We start from the raw sequence: 22,710 nt of genomic DNA, 5'->3' as shown, positions 1-22,710 counted from the left end.
AGTCGAGGTGAAGTGGCCGAGACAGAGAGCAGAGCAGCGGTTACAGGGACTGGGTGAGGGACAGACCAGTGAGCGATGAGGAGCGCCGGTGTCTCTGCGATGGAAACGTCATAGAACGACATGGTTGTGCAACACCCTGAATGGACCTAATGAGACCTCCATATCCCACTGCAAAGAATGCGAGTAAAATGTTATGTAAACTCAAATTCTATCTTTAATTAAATCTAGTATGTAATTATATACATACACACAAAAGAGAAGAAATACAAAAAAAGCAATGAGGGGGATGGGAAAGACATGCTTTCTGGTTGTAGCAAGCATGAGGTGCTCCTCTGGAGCGAAGCCTGCTTGCTCCACGGAGGCAGGGGGCGGCAGCTCTGGGGCCGAGCCTGCTTGCTCCACGGAGGCAGGGGGTGGCAGCTCGGGGGCTGAGCCTGCTTGCTCCACGGAGGCAGGGGGCGGCAGCTCGGCTGCTTGCTCCACGTAGGCAGGGGGCGGCAGCTCGGGAGCCGAGCCTGCTTGCTCCACGGAGGCAGGGGGCGGCAGCTCTGGGGCGGAGCCTGCTTGCTCCACGGAGGCAGGGGGCGGCAGCTCGGGGGCCGAGCCTGCTTGCTCCACGGAGGCAGGGGGCGGCAGCTCGGGGGCCGAGCCTGCTTGCTCCACGGAGGCAGGGGGCGGCAGCTCGGGAGCCGAGCCTGCTTGCTCCACGGAGGCAGGGGGTGGCAGCTCTGGGGCCGAGCCTGCTTGCTCCACGGAGGCAGGGGGCGGCAGCTCGGGGACCGAGCCTGCTTGCTCCACGGAGGCAGGGGGCGGCAGCTCGGGGGCAGGACCCTGCTGGTCATCCAGGAAAGTCAAAAGGCCTTGTGGCTCTTCCGTGGCAGAGAAGTGAACGAGGGCCCTGACGACCATCTGCCCTGGCCCCAACGGGTCAGGGGGGGTCACTGGTCTTCCTATCCCATAGTGAGCAGCTGCAGCAGGGATGGCGGGGACCAGCTCAGGCCCCAGAGGTGCAGCGGGTGCCAGAGTGGCTGCTGGAACAACTTCCCGAGACTCATCCTGATCTGGCTCTGGGGCCGGTGATGTAGCTCCAAGAAGAGAAAGCATCATCAGCTTGATTGACTTCCCTCTCGCCTTTCCCTTTCCCCACCACTCAGCATGGCCTGTGTTCAAGACCCAGCCCCTGGAAGGTGTCCCCAACAGAACCCCATGGGGACAGGGATCTGAGATAACTCACTCCTCTCGGCCCAACTACAATCTACGGAGGCTTCCTCAGGGTGGCCCAACCTGCCTCCTCCTCAGGCCCACATCAGTCAACCCCAGTCCTCCTCACCCCCAGCCTCTGGTTCTGTGGTCTCAGCGCTCTGCCTTTCTGGCAGCAGAAGCTGGGCACGGCGCAGCAGGTCCGAGCCAGGTGCATTGACCTGCAGGTAGGCCAGTAGAGCATGCAAGTTGGGATACTCTGGAGGCTGCACAAAATCCCCTGGATACCTTTCCACCCACATATCCAGGATGGCATAGATGGCCCTGGGGACAGACATAGAGGCAGAGAAGTCAGAGGACAGGGTACGCATCCAAACCAATATCCCAGGGAACCTATGTGGGAACCTGGGCCCCTGGGCTTCCAGCTCCTGTCCGAGACCAGTCAGACTCCTTGTCCACCTGCGACCTGGCAGTCCTGCCTGAGACAGGCCTGCTCCCAGACGGTGGGCTGGCTAAAAGCCTCTGGGAGTGGGAGTCCTTGATCAATGGGGTGAGCATTTCTGGACTTTTTAGGGGAGCTGGACACACTCCTCAGTCTGTCTCCTTGCCCACGAGCCACTTGAATTCAACTGCATGTGTCCAGGGAGGGGTGGTGTCTGGCCTCTTAATTACCCTCACTGCACTCGCCTCTGCTCCATGAAGATCCAACCGAGGAGGGAACAAAGGGACTCTGTCTCTAGCCAGGCCTTCCCAGGACCCTCCCCATACCTCCACCGTTACCTCCTCTGCCCAGTCACTAGGTGCCATGAGAGTGGGTCTGTTTCCACTGACACTCACCTCCCACAGGGTGTGGGATGGCTGCTGCTCCCTGGGCTCTACTGGGTCACCACTCTCCCTGAGCCCCCTCTGAGCACCGAGTGCAGGTGCCAACAGACTGCTGTGTGATGGTTCCTAAATCCTGCGTTCTGGGTCCCAGAATTGGGGCAGAGAGAGGGCTGGGAGGGGGCAGGGATGGAGCATGACCCACTCAGGGGTTGAAGCTGTCCTCCATGCCCCTCTGCTCACACACCTACCCCAGGTCCACAGGGCACCTTCCCAGTTTCCAGTAGAAGCTCTCAGACCTTTACCGTAAAGCAGGAATCACAGAGGTGTGCGTGAAGGTCCAGTAGCCCCTCGAACTCACAGTACCCTTACTGCCCTGCTGGAGAGGGAAGGCCCTCCTGGAGCAGCCAAAGCTTACTCACATGTCGCGCTGGTCCTGGTGTCCGCCGTCCTCGCCATACGTGGAGTAATAGCGTCCGAATCTAGAGGAGGCCAGGGGGCATCACATGAGATGTCTGTGGATGTTGGCTCTCACCGCCTGACCCTCGACTAGCCTGCAGCCCTGGGGTGCTGTCTGTTCTGTGCAGGGATCCCATTCAGCTCCGAGACAATCGCCTCCACCTACTGGGGCTTCCTGAATGCTTGCTGAATGAAAGGGCCCCAACCAGCCCATCACCGACATCTGAGTTGCCCTGGCCCCTGCTCACCCTCAGGGTTGCCTGCTCTGGATTCACCCACACACAGACCCCAGAAGGAATCTCAGATCTCCCTTTCAGTGGCAAAGGAGCCCAGCTCAAGATCACAGTGAGAGTCAGGAATGAGGCAGAGGTTTCATCATGAGGGGCACAGGAGTGAGCAAAGAGCATGCCCACAGGCCCAACAGCAGACTTTTCCACTGGCGCAGGCTACCAAGTGTTCTTTCCCTACAAGACCCCACTGAATCCCTATAATACCTCTGCCCCAGTTAGGAGCAAGGGAAGCTTGGGGAAGCTTGGGGTCCTGCCAAGTCTCACAACCAGGCATTGGCCAAATCCCATGGAGCAGTTAGGGGCAGGGGAGGGTGCTCACCTTGCAAAGAGGAGGCCCAGCACCTCCTGGGTGGTAGCAAGGGTGCGATGTATTTCGAGAAACATGTGAACATAGTTTAGATCTTGTTTTATGACGGCAGTCACCAGGTAATCTATTATGGCCTCCAATGAACTGGCACGAGTGTTCCATACTATCAAGGTCTTATTCCTCTTCCTCGTTGAGCCATTTTTCCCCTGAGGTGAATCAGAGGAGACATGAGTCAGTGCTGTGGCCACCAGGAGGGTTGGGGCTTGGAGGGCAGAATGAGCCCCCAGATCTCAGGGACTTCGGCAAGAGGTGGGACAAGAGAGCCCAGAGTCCGAAAAAGAATCGGGTGACTCAGTGTCTCATTGGGTTCAGCCTAAGGCTCTTGGTTTTGCTTCAGGTCATGCTCTCCATGTCCTGAGGCTGCGTTCCTCGTAGGGCTGTGTCCATAGGGCAGTGTCTGCTTGAGGATTCTGTCTCTCCCTCTGCTTCTCCCCACTCTCCCCCGGACTCCCTCTCAATCCATCCATCAACCAATCAATTAAGAACCCTTTAAGGAAGGGGTGTCTGGGTGGCTCAATGGGTTAAAGCCTCTGCCTTTGGCTTAGGTCATGATCTCAGGGTTCTGGGATCGAGCCCCGCATCGGGCTCTCTACTCGGTGGGGAGCCTACTTCCCCTCTCTGTCTCAGCCTGCCTCTCTGCCTACTTGTGATCTCTGTCTGTCAAATAAAGAAATAAAATTAAAAGAAAGAAAGAAAGAAAGAGAGAGAGAGAAAGAAAGAAAGAAACCTTAAAGCAAAAGAGAATATGTTCTTGGTATCCATACAAAGAATTGAAAAGGGGTGCCTGGGTGGCTCAGTGGGTTAAGCCGCTGCCTTTGGCTCAGGTCATGATCTCAGGGTCCTGGGATCGAGTCCCACATCGGGCTCTCTGCTCAGCGGGGAGCCTGCTTCTCTCTCTCTCTCTCTCTCTCTCTCTCTCTGCCTGCTTCGCCATCTACTTGTGATTTCTGTCAAATAAATAAATAAAATCTTTAAAAAAAAAAAAAAAAGAATTGAAAAAAATGATGTCTGAACTTGCTAGTATCTCAGGTCCTTTTGTGAGCGGAGTATTGGTAGCACGTCCCTGCATGAGTGGCATGGATCCTGTGATTTCTGATGACATAGCCCCATTGTTTTTATTTTTTTAAAGATTATTTATTTATTTATTTATTTGACAGAGAGAGGTCACAAGTAGGCAGAGAGGCAGCCAGACAGAGACGGGGAAGCAGGTTCCCCGCTGAGCAGAGACCCCAACGTGGGCCTTGATCCCAGGATCGTGAGACCATGACCTGAGCTGCAGGCAGAGGCTGAAACCACTGAGCCACCCTGGCACCCAACATATCTCATTCTTGAGATGAGAACACAGATGTTTTAGGTGAGAGGGCTTAGGATAGGAGGGCACGGAGGCTGTAGGATGCAGCACTGTTCATTGGCCACAGAAGGGGATTATATCCAGTCCTGCCCCTGTAAAGGGCTCGATGCTGGTGATAAATGACTGGCCTTCTGGACTACCATGCAGTGCAGTGAGGCCCCTGTTCCTGACCCTAGGGGACCCAAAGATGTGTTCCATCAAAACAAAAGCACAGAGCAAGAGACAGAGTACCATGGGCCCCATGTCCCTTTGGATCAGAGTCTCCCAACTCACTCTTGCAAATGATCATTTGCAAGATTTGTATAACCTGAGGAAGGACTGTTGGGCCACCTGGGAGCACGAGTTAGGAAAATGCCTAGCACAGGGCAAAAGGAGTCTAGATAAACGGGATGAGATCTGGTCTAAAGTCTCTTTAATGATACTCCTATAAGTATGTGGACAATGGCTCTACTTCTGTCCAAGGCGTGGGCAGGACCATGAGGGCCAGTTTGGGGAAGAGATGGGATGCAGATTCACAGGAGTACAGGACTCTAGGAGGCCAGGCTGGCTTCTAGTAAGTGGGGCCCTTGGTGCTGCATCGGATTCCCAGGGGTCGCATCTCCCCAGCACCTGCACTCACCCTGAGCCAGCGCCAGACTCTGTTGGCCGTGTGCGGCTTCTTGTCCTTTGGGGAATGAGAGCACGGGATGTCAACATTCAGCTCTTGCACCATGTCCTCTGGAGCGTTCTGTAAAGACAGTGCCCGGCAGGCAGGCAGGAGACCTTAGAGCCCTGTCTGGAGGCCTTTGCTGGTCTTCAGACCCAGGGCGCTCCATTCCAGACACATCGCAGCCCAGGTGGCAGAGCCCTCCCCCAAGGAGAGAAATGTGGCCCAGCTTCAGGGCCTTGGATGTGCTCTGGCACAGCTAAGAGGCACCTCAGGAATCCCCGGTGCACCCAGCCCACCATGACATTGGTGTGAACAAGAAGGGATCACCAGGGTATCCACTGTGCTCACCCTCCTCCAGCCCATGGGCAGGAACCCCCACATATCCCTCCTCCCCTCAAACTCCAGAGGAAGGGATGGGGCTTCCCTAGGACGGTTCAGAGGGGTGGGCATCGCCTAGTCTCCTCAGTAGTAAGTACCTTATGGCGTCTCCCTCGAAATGTGTTGAGGCATCGGGGGGGTGGTTTCAGCCAATGTCTACAGCATGGGAACAAGCAATTTTCCTGGGAGTTCTGGTTCCCAGAGCCCCGGGATGTACGTAGACAGGATGAAAACATCTTTCTGTCTCAGACGTTTCTATCTAAATAGCCCTGACACCGGACTAGAGTGTGTGTCCTGGTTGCAGGGGTTATAAGTTGTGGGCCTTTGTGATCCAGGCAGTGACATCACTGCCTGTGATCCCCAACCGGGGCCCACTCCTGGTTGGACCCCTACACGAACAGTGCTCCTGTCTGCCATCTCCTCTTCCCCCTTCTGCATGCAAGGACACATCTCATCTGTACACAGTGACCCCAACACACCCCTCGGAACAGGCCCCCAGGGAAGGTCTGGGAGCAGCCAGTGCCCCAGCTTGCAAACACACCTGGTTTCAGACACAAGTCTCTATGCTTACCTGGTTTGGACCTTAGATAAGCCATTGTGCCTAACAGGGATGGTCTTCTCTGCAAAATATGGATGATTCCAGCATGTCTTTCTATCAGATGTCCACAGGCATAGGTTGAATAATAGCTCTGATGTTAGAGGAGTGCTGTCACAGGTAGGAAATACCTCCCAATTTCCTCCCTCCTATCAACTTCTTGGAATCTGCTACTAATCAGATCCCACCCCACAGTCCCTCCTTGGGTGTGTGTGTTTGTGTGCACAAGCACACTCGCTCCTGAGTGCACACATGTCTTCATCAGTGCTCATATTCTGGAGTCCCAGAAGACGACAGCCCCTCCTACAAAGGGCTGGGTAATAGCTTCTCAAGAACTTAGGCTTCGAATTTTCAATGAAATCCCTTAGTAAGGGACTGGCCTTGGCCCTTGGCCCTTGGCCCTTGGGTGGGAACAAGTTATGCGGATGATAGGGCTATGGATACATCCGAGGGGAGGCACCTACCTGAAGAAGCCTACTGCAAAGTTTCCATCGACAGACAGGTGCTTGATTGAAACATTTAGGTGTCTACCCCTGTCTGGGACATTCCTGACTTAAAAGTGTTCAAGGGGTGAAGTGGGGTGATATCCCAGGTGTGACAGCATGATCTCAGGATCCCGGGGGTCCGCAGAAGACCAGGTGGGCCCTGAATGCTTCAGAGTTCCCAGACATCAGTTAGGGAAAATGGCTGAAAACCATGAAGCTACATCCCGGCTTTCTACACTGTAAAGCCCTGTACTCCGAATCACAGCATAGTTGGGTGATCACTTTCCTGGGAGTGGTCTAGAAGAAGCAGAAGCCTTGGCGAGACCTCCGACACCTTGCAGTTGGTCAGTATGATCTTCATAGTCATCCTATGAGATGGTAGGGCAGGTGTTAGGACCATTTCACAGATGAGGAGACTGAGGCTGGCAGGCAGAATAACAGCCCACCAGTGGCCCAGTAACTGCACAGAGCTGGGGCAAGAAACCAGGCTGCCTGGCCTGTCACTGCCCCATGCCACCAGGCACCCCATGCCTTGCTGTGTGCCAATCCTATCTGGGGACGTGGCATCCCTGCCCTCCAGTTTGTAATCTGTTGGCTTAAAAACAAGAGAAGGCCACCCCTTTTCTTATGTGCAGTTGGGGCTAGAGTGGACAAAGTGAAAACAAGGAAATGGAATAAAATAACAAAGTGCCTCCACCCCTCCTTCACACTCCGGGATTTATGTGAGCAACTGCTCTCCCCAACCTTGAACCTTGTTGCTAATCTAGTTTCCACATTCCTCTAGGGTCATTCCCCAGTGTGACAAAGGAAAGGAACCAGGCTCTGTGGTTTAACAAGGCCCAGCCTGGGCAATAATCCAGCTACATGAACCCAAACCGGAGGCCAATTAAGCAGGGTCTCCCCCGGTGCTCCCTCCTGGGAGGGGGTCCGCCTTGGTCCCTCTCCTAACTCCCCCCACTCAGTCCAGCTAATGTGGGCCACACCCAACAGCTAGGACTCCTCACCTGGGACCCCAAGTGCTGTCCTGAGAGCCCCGGGGACACTGCGTTCCCACCCACTGAAGGAAGAAATTCCCACTGCTACCCCACATGCAGGGTTGACGAGTTAGCACGAACAGCTGCGTGCTGCCGCAGGCATGCCTTGCCCTCCCCTCCCGGCTCGGTGCAAGCACACTCGCAGCCACGTGAGAGCCCTGGCCAGCACGCAAAGCCTCTGGGTTCACAGTCTCGTCCTGTGGGCAGGTGGGAAACAGAGCCGTGGCTGATCTGGGACCCTCAGAACCAGTGCTGGGCATGAGCGGGGTCGGGGGGGTGTAGACACTTGCCCAGGGGGCACCTCACCGGGTGTTCATCCCAAGATGCTAGTCCTGGGTTCTCAGGGATCAATGGCTCTCCCAAGGTGTGCTTTCCCAGTATTCAGATTCTGTTCCTACGAATGATCTAGGAGGGTAAAAGCATTCTCAATACACACGGTCAAGAGTGCAGGGGATGGTACAGCTCTTCGTCATTTTTTGGATAATCTCAGGAGCACCCTCGAGCCCTCCAACAGAGGGAAGCGATCTCCACCCCTTAACCGTGTCTCCTCAGTTAGCAGGGCAGGTCACATCTAAGGCTGTGTTGGGACTTAAGACTGCTGGAACCCGAACACCCAGTCAGTGCACCAGATGGAGCACTGCAGTTGGCGGATCTTTCCAGTTTCGTTTGGGTAGAAACGACTGCCTTTGTCGGACACTAGGTGGCTTCATTCAGGGCTGTTTCCAGACCTTGTGCCAACGCAGCTCAGGAAGCTTTTACCTTCGCTAATTGTGAGCTTTGGATTTGAGCACAGCTTCTGATTTGGTAATATTTCTGTTGATCTTTGGATGCATTGAATTAGACGGCAAAAGGCTGGAGCTAAGTTTCCTGGCAAACTGCCCCTGTCTCCAGCGTGCTCCCAGGGCAACGACAATAGGCTGGGGGAGGGGACGCTGGCGGGAGGGCAGCGCTGAGTCTCCTCTGGAAGACTGACCGTTCGTTCACACCTGAGTGAACCTGCCTCCAAGCCACCCTCCAGGAGAGCTTTGGAAGTAAGACGAGATGCTCATGGGTGCTCTTCAAACAGCTTTGTGATATCATAGGAAATGTGATTATTCCAAAGCAGCTGCAGTTGGACTCTAGGAAATCCTGTGTAATAACTCAGCACCGCCCCCCCACAGATGTTGAATGTGTGCGAGACACTGTCCAAGTATCATTCACCATCTAAGTGATCCTAGCTGCGCTGCCCCCTAGGGGCAAAGCATGGAACTAGACGTTGTCCTTGCTCTTAGGGATCTGACATTCCCATGGGAGAGACAGACGATCAGTAAATGAGCAAACACAAAACAAGGTCATTTTAACCATAGTAAATGCTATAAAGACAATAAGCCAAGAAATGTGATCAGGATTGCCTGGCTGCGGAGGACAGCTCTGAATGGCATGACACTGAGTAGAGAAGCCTCTGAGTAGATGGCATGTGAGCCAGTTTGAATGATGAGAAGGAGCCAGTCCTGGGAAGATGGGGGAGTAGTCCCCGCCTGCAGAATCAGCACATGCAAAGGCCTTGGGGTAGGAGGACTGAGCAGTGGATGCCAGTACAGCTATGAGGCAGAGAGTACGCCAGATAAGCTCCAAAAGAAGCAGAGCCCAAGCCCAGGGAAACCCTGACAGTGGGTTTGCATTTCATTCTTGATGTGATGGGAAACCACAGGAGGGTTTAAGTGGTGAACGGGCACCTTACGGTTAGTGCTTTTGGAACAATCCCTCTGGCTTCAATACAGAGGCACTGGGGCACAAAACCCTGGACGTGGCCAGGCTGTTGAGACTTGACTTGGGTCATCCGACAGGCTGAGGTCATGGAATGAGTCCCTTACACCTCTGGCCAGTGGGGTCTTTAGATGTGACCTACAGGGGTGAACCAGTTGGATCATGAAGCAGAACTGATCTTATAAAATGGGGAAAACATGAGGAATAGCCCAATGATTAACATGGGCCCCAGTCCCCTCTGCCCCCCGGCTCTTCCAGAGTGGGACAGACAGCACATAGGACCCTGGACTGGTAATGCTTCCCTTGGGGCCCTCTGTCCTTGGTGGGGTGACAGGAACAGTGGGACCCCTTGGCACACTTTCTCCTCAGGGGCTCGCACTCTTCAGTGATCCCGTCAACCCTTCTTATCAGCAGCCTCTGCTCCCTTGCCAGATGTCCCTCCATGGAACCCCAGCCCTAGGCAACTGAGCTGTGCTAGAGGAAGCTGCAGACTCTGAAGGTTGGCATCTCTGTAAAGCCACAGCCTCCAGCCTCACCTGCCTCTCAGCTCTGACCCTCCACTGCCACCCCCTCCCCAAACTCTGGTCTCTCCGTTGTGTTCTCTCACCCATTCCCAATAACAGCTGTTCCAACTCCCCTGCTCACTCACACCTCTGTGGCCTCACCAGCAAATGAGCTCATCTGCTTTTCTGGTAAACAGAAGCCTCCATACGGGAATGTCCTCAGCCTCTGTGCTTCCTATCCTGCCCTCCCAGGACCAGACAGAGGCGGCTTCCCTCCCCCATGTCTGGCTTCCCCTCCCCTCCTGTCCTTTGCTTCCATCGCTCCTGCAGCTTCACCCCCTCCCCTCTCCCCACGTTCATCACCCACCCCTCCCAGCACCACTGGCCCTGGGACAAGTCTCTCTCATCTTAACCAAAAGCTCCTGGGATCCCTCACCGCCTTCAGAGCCATGTCTCCTGTCCCCAGCCCCGCCTCCTGAAAGTGCCGTCCATAGTCACCCTCTCCAGCCACTGCCCCCCACACTCCTGACAGGAAAGCCTCGCCATCTTGATTTCTGTCCCCCCCCCCCCCGCCCACTGCCCCACTCAGGCCACCTCCTGTGTGGGCCACATCCTGACCCTACCTCTGGTGGGGTCCTCATCTTCGTCCCCAGCCTCTCAGCATATTTGACAGCTCTGACCCACTCGTCCCCCTCTAAATACTTTCTAGTTTCTCAAACTCTCCTGATTTTCTTCCCTCTTCTCTGGCCATTGCTTCCCAGTCTCCTTCCCAGGTTCCTCCTTTTCTCCTTTTCAGGTTCTTCCCATTTTCTAAAAATCCATGTTTCTCATTATTTTGTCCTAGGCCGATGATTCTCAAGAGAGGACAGTTTCAGGCCTCAGGAGGGATCTGGCAATGACCAGAAGAAATTGTGTCTATCACAAGTAGGGAGCTCTACTGGTAGAGACCAGAGATGCTGCTAAACACCCCGTAATGCATAGGACACTCTCCACCATGGAATTACGCAGCCCCAGGTGTCAGCAGTGCTGGCGTTGAGAAGTCCTGTCCCAGGCCTTTGTCTCCACTGCTCCATGCACCCATTCTCCTGGGCCAGCACCTTTGGCCCTACGTCTTTAGGTACTAGGTTTGTGGTGATGGGCCTCACCATCCTTTCCTGTGGCTTCAGAAGGGCTGCCTGCCTTCTGGACGTTATCATTTAGAGCTTCAGCTGTCCAAAACCAGTGTGACTACGTCTCCCCACGGCAACCCAGCCCACCACCACCCCCAGTCTGATTCTCTTCGTGTCCCACCTCCTGGAGAATCACACCAACTTCCATTCATCTGCTCACACAGAAGTCGTGGGATCACCCTCCACCACCCCTTCTCCCTCCCATAGTCGGTCTAATGGATGGTTCCTGCTGCGAATATATTCCCTCTGCCCGCTCGGCCCCCTCTCCTCTCTGGTTCAGGCTCCCAGACCTCCACCTACATCCCTCCAATGGCTTCCTAAGCAGGTTCCCACCCACACTCTCCCCACCACCTCCAACCCACTTCCATCCTGAAGCCAAAGCAATCTTCCTAAAATGTCAGTTGGATCATGTAACTTCCCTGCTAAGAGCTTTTCAGTGGCTCCCCATTGGCCTCAGGACAAAAGTCCAAATTTCTGACCATGTTCTCTCTGCCTTTGGTCATCTCGCTCATGCTTGTCTCTCCAGAAGAAGTTCTCACCATTTTATCCCTTTCCCCACCCTCCATCCCCCCCAGCACCAACAATGAAGTTCAGTCCCTGAAGTGGGCGCCATGTTCTCTCTCACCTCTGGGCATTTGCCACTAACGTCCCTCTGCTTGTAACACCGTCCTCCTGCTGCTCGCTAACTCCCAGTCACCTGCCAGGTCTGAACACAGACACCTGGCCTCCACACACCTTCCCAGGAGTCCTGAGTCCTTCTAGCTACACCACCCATACAACCCATGATTGCAGGAGAGCATATTCTCTCCTGCAAGGGTTCACCTACTTGGCTCTCTGCCCTAAGCAGTGACCCTCTGCAAGGGCGGATGGTCCCTGACTGGCTACAGGGCCAGCCACGGGACCCCGCATAGTGCCTGACACCAACTAGGTGCTCAGTAAACGTTTGCTCTATGAATAAATAGATGCTTTTTAAAAACTTTCAGAGGGGCACCAGGGTGGCTCAGTCAGTTAAGCATCTGTCTCCAGCCCAGGTCATGATCCCAGGGTCCTGGGATGGAGCCCCACATCGGGCCCCCTGTTCAGCAGGGAGCCTGCTTCTCCCTCTCCCACGCCCTCTGCTTGTGTCCCCTCTCTCACTGAGTCTCTGTCAAGTAAAGAAATAAAATCTTAAAAAAAAAAACAAACCTTCAGAAGCTGAATTACTTTATACTGTGACAAGAATCATAATTCAAAATCACTGAAAGGCCCATTTAAGCTAAAATCTACAAGGGTTTCTCTACTAAGACTACTTTCTATATGGGTTCGGTTCAACACAGCAATTTGTGATTCTTCCAATTAAAGTGGCTTTTCCTCCTGAGGGATGAGGAGAGGAGAATGAATGGCTTGCTTGGCCCCCTAGATATCTCAGATGTCTACCCTTCGCACGAGCCTCAGGGCTGAGGACGAGTGAATTAGGGGAGATTCAGCCACGGTCCACAGATCCGACCGTTGAACTGACGAGTCACGGCGCTAGCTTTTTTTGTTCATATTTTAAATATGGACTCTTGGGTACTGATTTTTTTTTTTCACTCTTTTAATTATACAACAATATCTTTATGTCCCCATGTTTTCAGAAAGGCCAGGATGGGTCTATCTCGGAGTGCCAACCAGAGTAGGGATGGAAATCTGTACCAGCCTAGGACAGAGTGGAACCAGGTCAGTCACCAACGCACAAAGGCAGGAGACAGGAAACGGAGAGGGATGTCACCTGCTTCACCACAACAGAAAGGTTCTTGCTTCTGACGGCATCTGCCTCCAGTTGAACAGTCCAGGTAAGAAGGCAGGCAAAGGGGTGAGTTCACTCTGCTGAGGCCAACCTCAGCAAACCCTTTGGAGCCCCCCTCCCCAACCAGTAAGAAAAGCTGTCTCCATATCTAGAGACATGTCTGGTTTTCTTTGAAGAAAACGGGCAAAGCAGGCTTCCTCCCACAGAGTACAGGTATCCTCCAACTACACAGATTGTCCTTTGGGTGGTGTATAAAATCTCTCCAAGGCCAGAGCTGCCCACTGTTGCCCTCACTTGGAGAGCCCTGAGCCCCTGCTGGCAGCGTTGGTGGTCCTGCCCCCTCAGGGAGCCAACAACCCAGACTGAGACTTACGGGTTGCAGAGTAGAATCTGTATGCTTGGGAAAAGCACCTCGGATAGGTTGTCTGTCCTTCAGCCGGGACATTCTGTCCTCAGCACACGTGGACTCTGCCACCTAGGTGTGTATGGGGGGCAGGCAGGACAGGGAATAGGAAGTGGGAAATCAAAATCCACCTAGAGCTTTCCAGCCAAAAGCTGCCTTTAAGCTAATGATTTCCAATATAAAATATTTATCACTAATCCTACTTTCAAAACTCTACATCCAAGAAAGACCTGTGCCAGTACTTGTGGTATTAATAACTTAGAAGGGAAGCCTCCCCTAGATGGTGAAGGGTCAAAGCTGAACAGATTGTTCTGAGTGCCAAGAGCCTCTGTCTTAGAAGTTTCTTCCTCAAGGTGGGCCTTTCCCTGGATGCCCTTCATGGACCTCCACCCCCAACCCACTCTCTCCTGGCAGGCCTGGCCAGTCGCCAACCTCAGGCCCCTGCACAGTCCATTCCTTTCCCTTCCAGGTAGAGCAGTGACGCTATTGTCTACTGGACCACATCCTATGATGACAACCCCTGCGGAGGCAGCACACAGAAAAGGCTGACCTTAGTGCCAAACAGACCTGGGGTCACGGGCTGTTACTGCCATTTGCTGGCTTTGGGTGTATTAAATTCCTCCGGCTTCAGCTTCATCATCTATAAAATGAGTATGAACCACTTTAGTCACAGACCCTTGAAAGTAACAGAAATCTATTTAAACTAATTTGAGCAAAAAAAAAAAAAAAAAAAAAAGTAATTTACTGAGGGAGTTCTGTGATATGTCATGGGACCCAAGGGAGAGAGGAAACAACTAGTAATTTCCAACCACTATTCCTGAAGGTGGAGGAAGAGGGCAAACAACAGGCTACCTGACACACAGTAGATTCATAAAACATCAGCAGCGGTTGCTAAAAAGCTACTGGCACCTTGTCCCAGTGTCTGTCCCTGAAAACTGAGGGTGACAGAGAAAGAAAGACATTTTCCCACATTTGTGAACTTGGTATCTGTTCTGTCACCATCCTTCATATTCCCACTTAGACAGTAGAACTTTCCAGGTGCCGTGAGAGATTTCTATCTCATTTGGGTCATTTCCCCCACCAGATCCCAATTTCTTTCTTATATGCTCTGCAGCAGGGGCAGAAGGCACGGCGGCTGAGCTGCAGAGAGGAGGAGCCTGGGGTCAGGAATGGCCTCCATCCTCCCCGCCTCCCACGGGCCATCGCAGATAAAGCCTTGTGCTTGGGAAGCTGCAGATACGTAGGGGAACACAGAGGGAATGGTGACCAGGGTCCATGCCCCACCTGTTTACTATCCCTATGGCTTCCAGTCTGGGGTTGTGCAGACTTCCCCAAGGCCCAACCCCAGCCCCCGCTCTCTCTGCCTTGTGGGTGGTTGTTTCCCAGGTTCTCAGAGTAGCACGGCAAAAAGCCAGCCACCTCAACTGTAAAATATTCTATAAAGCAACATATGATCAGCCTCAGTCCCACAGACAGACCCACTGCCTGGTGTTGAATCAGAACTTTGCAATCCCAAAAACCCAACTTTATTTTTTTTTTAACTTTTTTTTTTTTTTTTTTTTTTACATAGCTGTTTAAGCCATGGCTTTATTTTTTTTTTTTTAACATCTTAATTTTATTTTTTTCAGTGTTCCAAAATTCCGACTTTAAATCCAAACTCCATCATCTGCTAGTTGTGTGGCTGAGAGCAAATTGCGCTATTCTTTTGTTCCCCCATTTTTTTAAATTATGGGAAAATACATATAACATAAAATTTAGCATTTTAATTGTTTTTCAAGGCATAGTTCAGTGGCATTATACACGATCCAGACTTCCCCACCATCCATCTCCAGAACCCTTCTTGCCTTGCAAAACAGAAACCCTGTATCCATTTATATTAGTCCGGGCTCTCCACAGCCTCGAAGGCACATCCAGAAATAATGCTTAACCAGTTATCTGGGCAGCCCCGTGGCCATAAAATTAACCATCACACCATTAACACTAACTCTGTCTTCTCCCTTCCTCCCAGCCCCTGGCAACTACTGTCCTACTTTCTGTCTCTGTGAATTTGACTACTCTCAGCATTTCCCATATGGGGAGCCATACCATATTTGCCCTTTGGTGACTGGTTCACCGTTTACTTTACTCAGCATAATGTCTTCAAGGTTTATCCATGCTGTAGCATATGTTGAAATTCCCTTCTCTTTGGGGACTGATTAATATTCCCTTATATGCGTACGCCACATTCTGTATACCCGTTCCTCGACATTTGGTTGCTTCTGCCTTTTAACTATTATGAGTAATCCTGCTCTGAGCATGAGTGAACAAGGATCTTTGAAGATTTCACCCGATCTTTTAGATATATATCTAGAAGTGAAATTGCTGGACCTTATGATAATCCTATATTTAGTTTTTAAGGAACTACCAACTAGTTTTGCACAATGACTGGAACACATGCCCACCAATGGGGCACAGGGCTCCAATCTCCCCACATCCTCTTCTGCCCTTGTTATTTTCTGTTTGTTTGCTTTTTGATAATTGCCGTCCTATAACAGGTGTGAAGCATCATCTCATTGTGGTTTTTTCTGTGTTTCCCAACTAATTAGTGCCATCTTTTCATGTGAAGAACCGCCATTTGTGTATCTTCCTTGGAGAAGCATCTACTCAAGTGCTTTGTCCACTGGGCTGTTTGAGTTTTCCTGTCGTTGTGTTTTAATCTTAAATATATATATTTCAATATATATAAGAAGGTTTGTGGTTGTCAGTGATCAAGATGGCACCATGAAAATAAAATCTTTAAAAAGGAAAAAGAAAAGAAAAGGGGTACCTGGCTGGCCCAGTTGGTTAAACGTTTGCCTTCGGCTCAGGTCATGATCTTGGGGTCCTGGGATTGAGCCCCGCATCGAGCTCCCTGCTCAGTGGGGAGCCTGCTCCTTCCTCTCATCCTCCTCATGCTCTCTGTCACTCTCTCTGACTCTCTCTAGTAAGTAAATAAAATCTTTAAAAAAGAAAAAAACAGAAAAGATGGCACCAGGAGCTGGTATTCAACTCTGGCTCCTACACTTTCCATTGAACTATGCAATGTGTTCTCATCCACTGCCACAGTCCCAACATTTGCACACTGACTGCCATTCCTTCATCTTCGACTCCACCCCCCTCCCTGAACAGAAGGTAACAATCAGAGTCATCATTTCTGCCTAATACCAAAGCCATGAGACTCTCCCCCCACTTTCCAAATTATTCCTGTAGAAAAAGAGCTGTTTGAGGGGCACCTGGGTGACTCAGTAGGTTAAGCACCCAACTCTTGACTTCGGTTCAGGTCATGATCCCAAGGTTGTGATCTTAGGGTCATGAGATCGAGCCCTGCATGGGGCTCCGTGCTTAGCAAGGTGTCTCCCACTTGAGATTCTCTCTCTCCCCCTGTCTACGCCCCTCCCCCTCCCAAAATAAATAAGTAAATCTTTTAAAAAAAATACATACAGAATAATACCTGCAGTGAAGACAGAGTCAGGTTTAACCCCAATCTCAAATTGCTTCTGTTTCTTGAACTCCTTTCGGAAAGCACACTAGAAACAGAAAGAAATTCCAAGTGAGTTAAGTCTAAGTGACAGAGCAAAGTTTGCCAAGCACTCTCCTGTTGTGTTCAGAACCTTGCTCCAGGTGCAGGTTGACTGGGACAGTGCTCCCCTCCCTGCCCCAGAGCTCGCCATAAGCTGCACTGCGGAGCGATCCCAGGACATGGGCCAGTAGACAGGTTCCAGCGGTCTGCTGCCCAGATGCTAGACAAGGAAAATAGCATCATAATGTGTCAGTGAGGGTTCAAAATCAAGGGTCAGGCTCAAGGTCTTTTTTTGTGTACCCTCGTCACTTGCTTCACATAAGTCTCCATCGCATGAAATAATGTACGATCGCTGCTCCAGGAAATGCATCTCCTGATTCTGACATAAAAGGACATGTCTGGTGCCTAGCTTAGTTTCAGGGATGAAGCCAATAAACATGGGTGATGTATGCATTGTGGACAGAAATAAGGCTCCCCAGAGCCTCTTTGTCCTAATTGCTGGCTGTTAAACTTTGTACTATACCCTGAAAAAAGGTGAACAGAATTGCTCTGTTAAATTGGTGAAAAACTTTCCTAATATGAGATAATTGATAGATTGTCTTATATAATATTTTAATGCAAGGCAATGAAATCATAAAAAAAAAATAACACCCACAACACCTTCAGATTGCAGTTTTCCTTTCCATAGAGATTTGTCTTCCCACAGCTGGAAGCTAACATCCTTGTTTACCTTGAGTGTCATAGGATTCATCATTCCCTGGGCAGGTGACACTGGGTCTTCTCAGCACAAGCCCTTACTCACAGAGGAGACAGGAAAACAGAGCAGAAAATCAGTCTTGGATCTTCGTTACTCCAGATTTGTGAGAAAAAATTCTATTTACAGACTATAATAACCTCTATTTTAAAAAAGATTTATTTATTTTAGAAAGAAAGAGAAAGGAGTGAGGGACAGAGAGGGAGGGAGAGAGAATCTCAAGCAAGACTCCCACCCCGATGCCAAATGAGGAGACCAACACAGGGCTCGATCTCAGATGCTGAGATCATATGTGCGCGCACACACACACACACACACACACAAAACCCACATCCCGTAGCATTACCACACTACTTAAAAGATATTGACTGTATTCTTAGCCCCACTACACAGTTTCACAGACTGGGTCACAGTTCTGAACAATGGTGAAATAACTCCTCCAATCTTGGGAAGCTCCAGAAAATTCTGCAGAGTGGTAGGATTTTAACTGCAGCAGGCACAGGATAGCCCTGGCTCTGTTCTTCTACTTTGCGGAATAGCTTCCACCCAAAAAGGACTCCACACACGATTCTTCCGATCACACCAGCACATGTGGTTGGTGAACATGGCCTCCATGCCGGGAAAAGCAATAAGCAAAAGAGTATGAACCAATCTGGGCACCTGGACCCTGGCCATTCAGCCCTTGGAAAGACAACCAGTCGCTTCCTGTTCATTTTCTCAGACCCTAAGTGACCAAGTCAAAGTCTGAGACTCTCCAGATAAAAGGAACCAGAGAGGCACATGGAAACTGATGTAAAACAGTGGCCAAGAAATGTTTCAAAATGAAAAGGCAATTTGCAGACCATCACGTAGTGTGGGTTCCTTTCTGCACAGTGCTTGTGTACTATTAACATAGCATATATGTATATTTAGAGTACATTCTGGAAGAATATTACCAGGATTATGATACAATGATTATTGTTTTGAGGCAGAATTTTAGAATACCTCAATTTCTATTTTACTTTGACATTTAATTCTTTGATAATAAGCACATATTTGTTCTGAAATCAGCAAAAAAGTTTTAATTTTAAGGAACAACCTAAGGAGTTCAAACTCATCATTTTTACATATGATCAGACATTATTTTATTAATGACAGAATGAGAGACTAAAAGTAAGATTATCTTAGCCCAGAGAAGTACCATCAAGGCCCTATTATTTCCTCATAGCGCCATATTTTATGCCCCAAAGAATATAGGATAGTTAATAGGATCTGAATCATTTTTTTGCTCTGACAGGAAGGCACTGAGCAAATAATCAGAATTGTTGAATAAAGTCTATATGGAAACTTACAAACTTGATTCTAGTTTGTATCAAGGTTTCCAATTGCTGCAAAGGTCAATGCTGGACTCTACCTCATTTTCCTCTTCATTTTTCAAATAATATTGCACAAAAAGTTACATTCTATTATGTCACTCAATGACAAATAATAAGCATTTCCCTACATTGTTAAAAATTCTTCAGCAACAATAGGTGTTGGTGAAGGTACAGAGAAAAAGAAACCCTCGTGCTCTGTTGGTGGGAATGCAAACTGGTACAGCCACTGTGGAAAACAGTATGGAGGTTCCTCAAAAAATTAAACATAGAAATGCCATACGATCCAATAATTCTACTACTGCATATTTACCCAAAGAATATGACTTTGAAAAGATCCATGCAACCCAACGTTTATCGTAGCTTTACTTACAATAATCAAGATATGGAAGCAGCCTGAGTGTCGATTCACAGATGAATGGATAAAGACAATGTGGTACATATTAACAGTAGAATGTTACTCAGCCATAAAAAGGAATGAAATCTCATCATTTGCAAGATAGGTGGAGCTGGAAAGTATTCTGCTAGGCAAAATAAGCCGGTCAGAGAAAAATAAATACCACACCATTTCACTCATATGTAGAACTTTAGAAACAAAACAAACGAATTAAAAAAAAGAGAGAGACCAAAAAACAGACTCTTAAATACAGAGAACAAACTGATGGTTACCAGAAAGGGGGGTGGGAATTCTTCAGAAACAGACTTTAACAACCATGTAATAAATAGCTACAATAGCTATGTAATAAAACAGCTGTGTCTTGGTTGATTTGGCCATTTGCCTATCGTTAGCCTTTTAGGTCTTTCATTAGCTATTAGAGATAATCAATATTTATCAATTCATTAATTTCCTAATTTGATGAATCATTTTTGCTCACTTGTTATGCGCCAGTCACTGTACAAAGTGCTGGAATGCAGCAACCAACAAAGCAGACACGGTCTTCCCAGCCAACGGAGTTTATGGTCTGGTTGCAAGACATCAGCCAGCCAAATGCCTACATTGCTGTACACTGCGCTGACCACTTGGATGAAAAAGTGAAGTTTGACGACAGCTTATAATTGGAAACCTGACTGCCGTGATCTCAGTTGTGCTCCCCAACCCAAATACATATGTTGAAGCCCAAACCCCCAAGACCCCAGAATGAAATTAGAATTTAGAAAGAAGATGATTGCAGATATAATTAAGATGAGGGCATTTGGGTGGGGGCCCCATCCAATATGACTGGTGTGCTTACTAAAAGGGAAAATTTGGACACAGAGACACACACAGGGAGAGCACCGCATGAACATGAAGACAGGCACTTACCAACCAAGGGGAGAGAACCCTAACAGATTCTCCCTCACAGCCTTCAGATGGAACCAGTCCTCCTGGTGCCTTGGCTGCAGACTTCTGGCCTCTGGCACTTGAGACAATACATTACTGCTATTCAAGCTGCCCACCCCGCCCCCATCTGTGCCACTTGGTTATAGCAGCCCTAGACGCAAGAGGCCTCTCTGAGGAAGTAACGTTAAGCCGGGACCTGACAGATACAGAGGAAAGGAGAATGTGCTGAAATTAAGATGAGGGCTGTCATAGGCATTGGATGTTGGGGTTTATTCTCTGGTTGAGAAGCAGGGAAGTGATATGATCAGGGTGGTCCTTTTGTATTCCAAGATCCACAGAAGATCACAGACAGTACTCTCACTCTTTTACATAGAAAGAAATCTAACCCGGGGAGTTAGTTGCCTGCAGATTATTGGAAGGGCTGGAAGGACAGCCTGTGGACTGGGCCTCGAGGAGGGGTTTCTGGAACATCATCACAGAGCTCACCCGCCAGGGAAGCCATTACATCTGCTGCAGTCAGGAAGCTGTGGAATCTGGCAAGTGAGGCAGCACCTGCTGACCATGGAGGCAGCAATCCCACATCCACAAGCCACAGCTTCAAGGCTCTCTGCACCTGTGTCAGCCACACCTACTAGACCCACATGTACAAGACGCACCTGTGAAAGCCACACCTGGGAGACCCACATCTATGGGGTGTGTCTCTCTCCCTGCCTCTCTTTGAGCTAACTCACATGGTCCACCAGTACATCTGATTTAAGCTGAGCTGATTTACAGTGCTTCTGGAAGCCAAGATGCATGGAGTCTGGGAAATAGGGTCTTCAGTTATCAAGCCGCTGTAGGACAGATAGATAGACAGTGGGAGAATGTTGGGACAGACATTAAATTTGCCAAAGTACTGTATCACTTTGGCTATCATGTAGAAAATGATTGGTGGAGGCAAAGGTCAAGGAGGGAGGCCAAGAGGAAGGCAATGATGGTAGTCAAGTGAGAGGTGGCTGTGGGTCAGGTTGCGAGGGCAGAGGTAGGATAGAAGCAAGAGGCTTGCTTCCTGACAACAACGCCCACAATCCTTGCTCTGGTCAACTAGGTCCTACCTTCTGCTCTGGCCTCATCTCTCCTTTGCCTTTGATCTCTCTGCTCTTTCAGGTCCCTGAGCAACACAAGCCTGTCCCTACCACAAGCCTTGGCTCAAGCTCTTTCCCCCACCTGGGCTGTCCCACCTTGAGACTTTTGTGTGATTGACTCCTTATCAAATCCCAGACTAAATCCTTCACCTTCAGAGAGACCTCCTGTGACCACCTATTCCCCAGCCAATCTACACATCACACTGCCTCGGTTTTAGTTTTTAAAGCATTGATAGCTCAGTGATATCTCCTTGTGTGTTCACCTCTGAGCAGAGACCCCATGTGTCCCCTCATCTCTGAGTCTCTGTGCCTAGAACAGTGCTGGCTACACAAGTGACCACTCACAGATGACAACAGGACATGGGGGATAAGAGAGGGAAAAGCCAGGATTGACACTCAGTTTGCTGGGCTGGACCACTGTGTAGATCATGGCACAGAGATTTGAGGCAAGAAAAGAGGCAGTGTTTGGGGCAAAAAAGAACACAGAACTGACGTTTCTTTTTTTTTTTAATATTTTATTTATTTATTTGACAGAGAGAGAGATCACAAGCAGGCAGAGAGGCAGGCAGAGAGAGAGAGAGGAGGAAGCAGGCTCCCTGCTGAGCAGAGAGCCCGATGCGGGACTCGATCCCAGGACCCTGAGATCATGACCTGAGCCGAAGGCAGAGGCTTTAACCCACTGAGCCACGCAGGTGCCCCAGAACTGACGTTTCTTATATTTTAAGTTGGAAATGCCTGTGTGGCAGATGGAACAATGCCTTCCCAATAGTGTCCACACCCTAATCCCTAGAGTCTGTACTGTGACCGTATACAGCAAAGAGACTTTGCAGGTGTGACTAAGTTAATGGTCTAGAGATGAGGTTGTCATCGAGGTGAGCCCATCGTAGCCCAGGGTTCATTTTATTTATTATTTATTTATCTGTTTATTTAAAATTTCATTTGTCAGGTAGAGAGAGAGAGCACAATCAGGGGGGGAGTCGCAGGCAGAGGGAAAAGCAGGCTTCCCCACTGAGCAAAAAGCCCGATTCAGGACTGGACCCCAGGCCGCGGGGATCATGACCTGTGCCAAAGGCAGACACTTAAGCCAGGTAGCCACCAAGGCATCCCTAACCCAAGAGTTCATCTAAGAGGGAGGCCGGAAACCTGGAGATAAAGGAGCTGTGGCCATAGAAGTGGGGATCAAAGTGACGGGAGGAAGTGGCAGGAGCCAAGGAACACAGGCAGCCTCTAGAAGCTGGAAAGGCAAGGAAACTTCCTCCCGTGGAGCTCCCAGAAGGAAGGTGCCTCTGCCAACATCCTGACTTTAGACTTCTGACCTCAGAACTATAAGATAATACATTTGTATTGTTTTAAGCCACTACGTTTGTGATCATTTGCAATAGTACCATTAGAAAACTAAAATAGC

The 22,710-nt window shown here is 50.1% G+C and overlaps 2 protein-coding genes across 2 annotated transcripts in view; one reads left to right on the top strand and one right to left on the bottom strand.

Moving 5' to 3' along the window:
* Positions 1-22,710, top strand: part of LOC309848526 (ral guanine nucleotide dissociation stimulator-like) — a 438,233-nt gene that overhangs the window by 83,014 nt on the left and 332,509 nt on the right. The window lies entirely within an intron of this gene.
* Positions 41-22,710, bottom strand: part of LOC309848891 (uncharacterized protein) — a gene marked incomplete at its 3' end in the record, with an annotated part of 339,926 nt that continues 317,256 nt past the window's right edge. The window contains exons 7-9 of the mRNA XM_082700932.1: positions 1,331-1,524; positions 394-1,085; positions 41-94 (exon numbers count right to left, since the gene is read on the bottom strand). Coding sequence (XP_082557058.1) covers positions 41-94; positions 394-1,085; positions 1,331-1,524 — 940 coding nt within the window. The remainder of the gene's footprint in view (positions 95-393; positions 1,086-1,330; positions 1,525-22,710) is intronic.

This window comes from Mustela nivalis, assembly GCF_964662115.1.
Source record: "Mustela nivalis genome assembly, chromosome: 15".
NCBI classification, from domain to species: domain Eukaryota; kingdom Metazoa; phylum Chordata; class Mammalia; order Carnivora; family Mustelidae; genus Mustela; species Mustela nivalis.
Note: the sequence above shows the minus strand (reverse complement) of the source record. Positions and strands in the feature narration are given on the sequence as shown.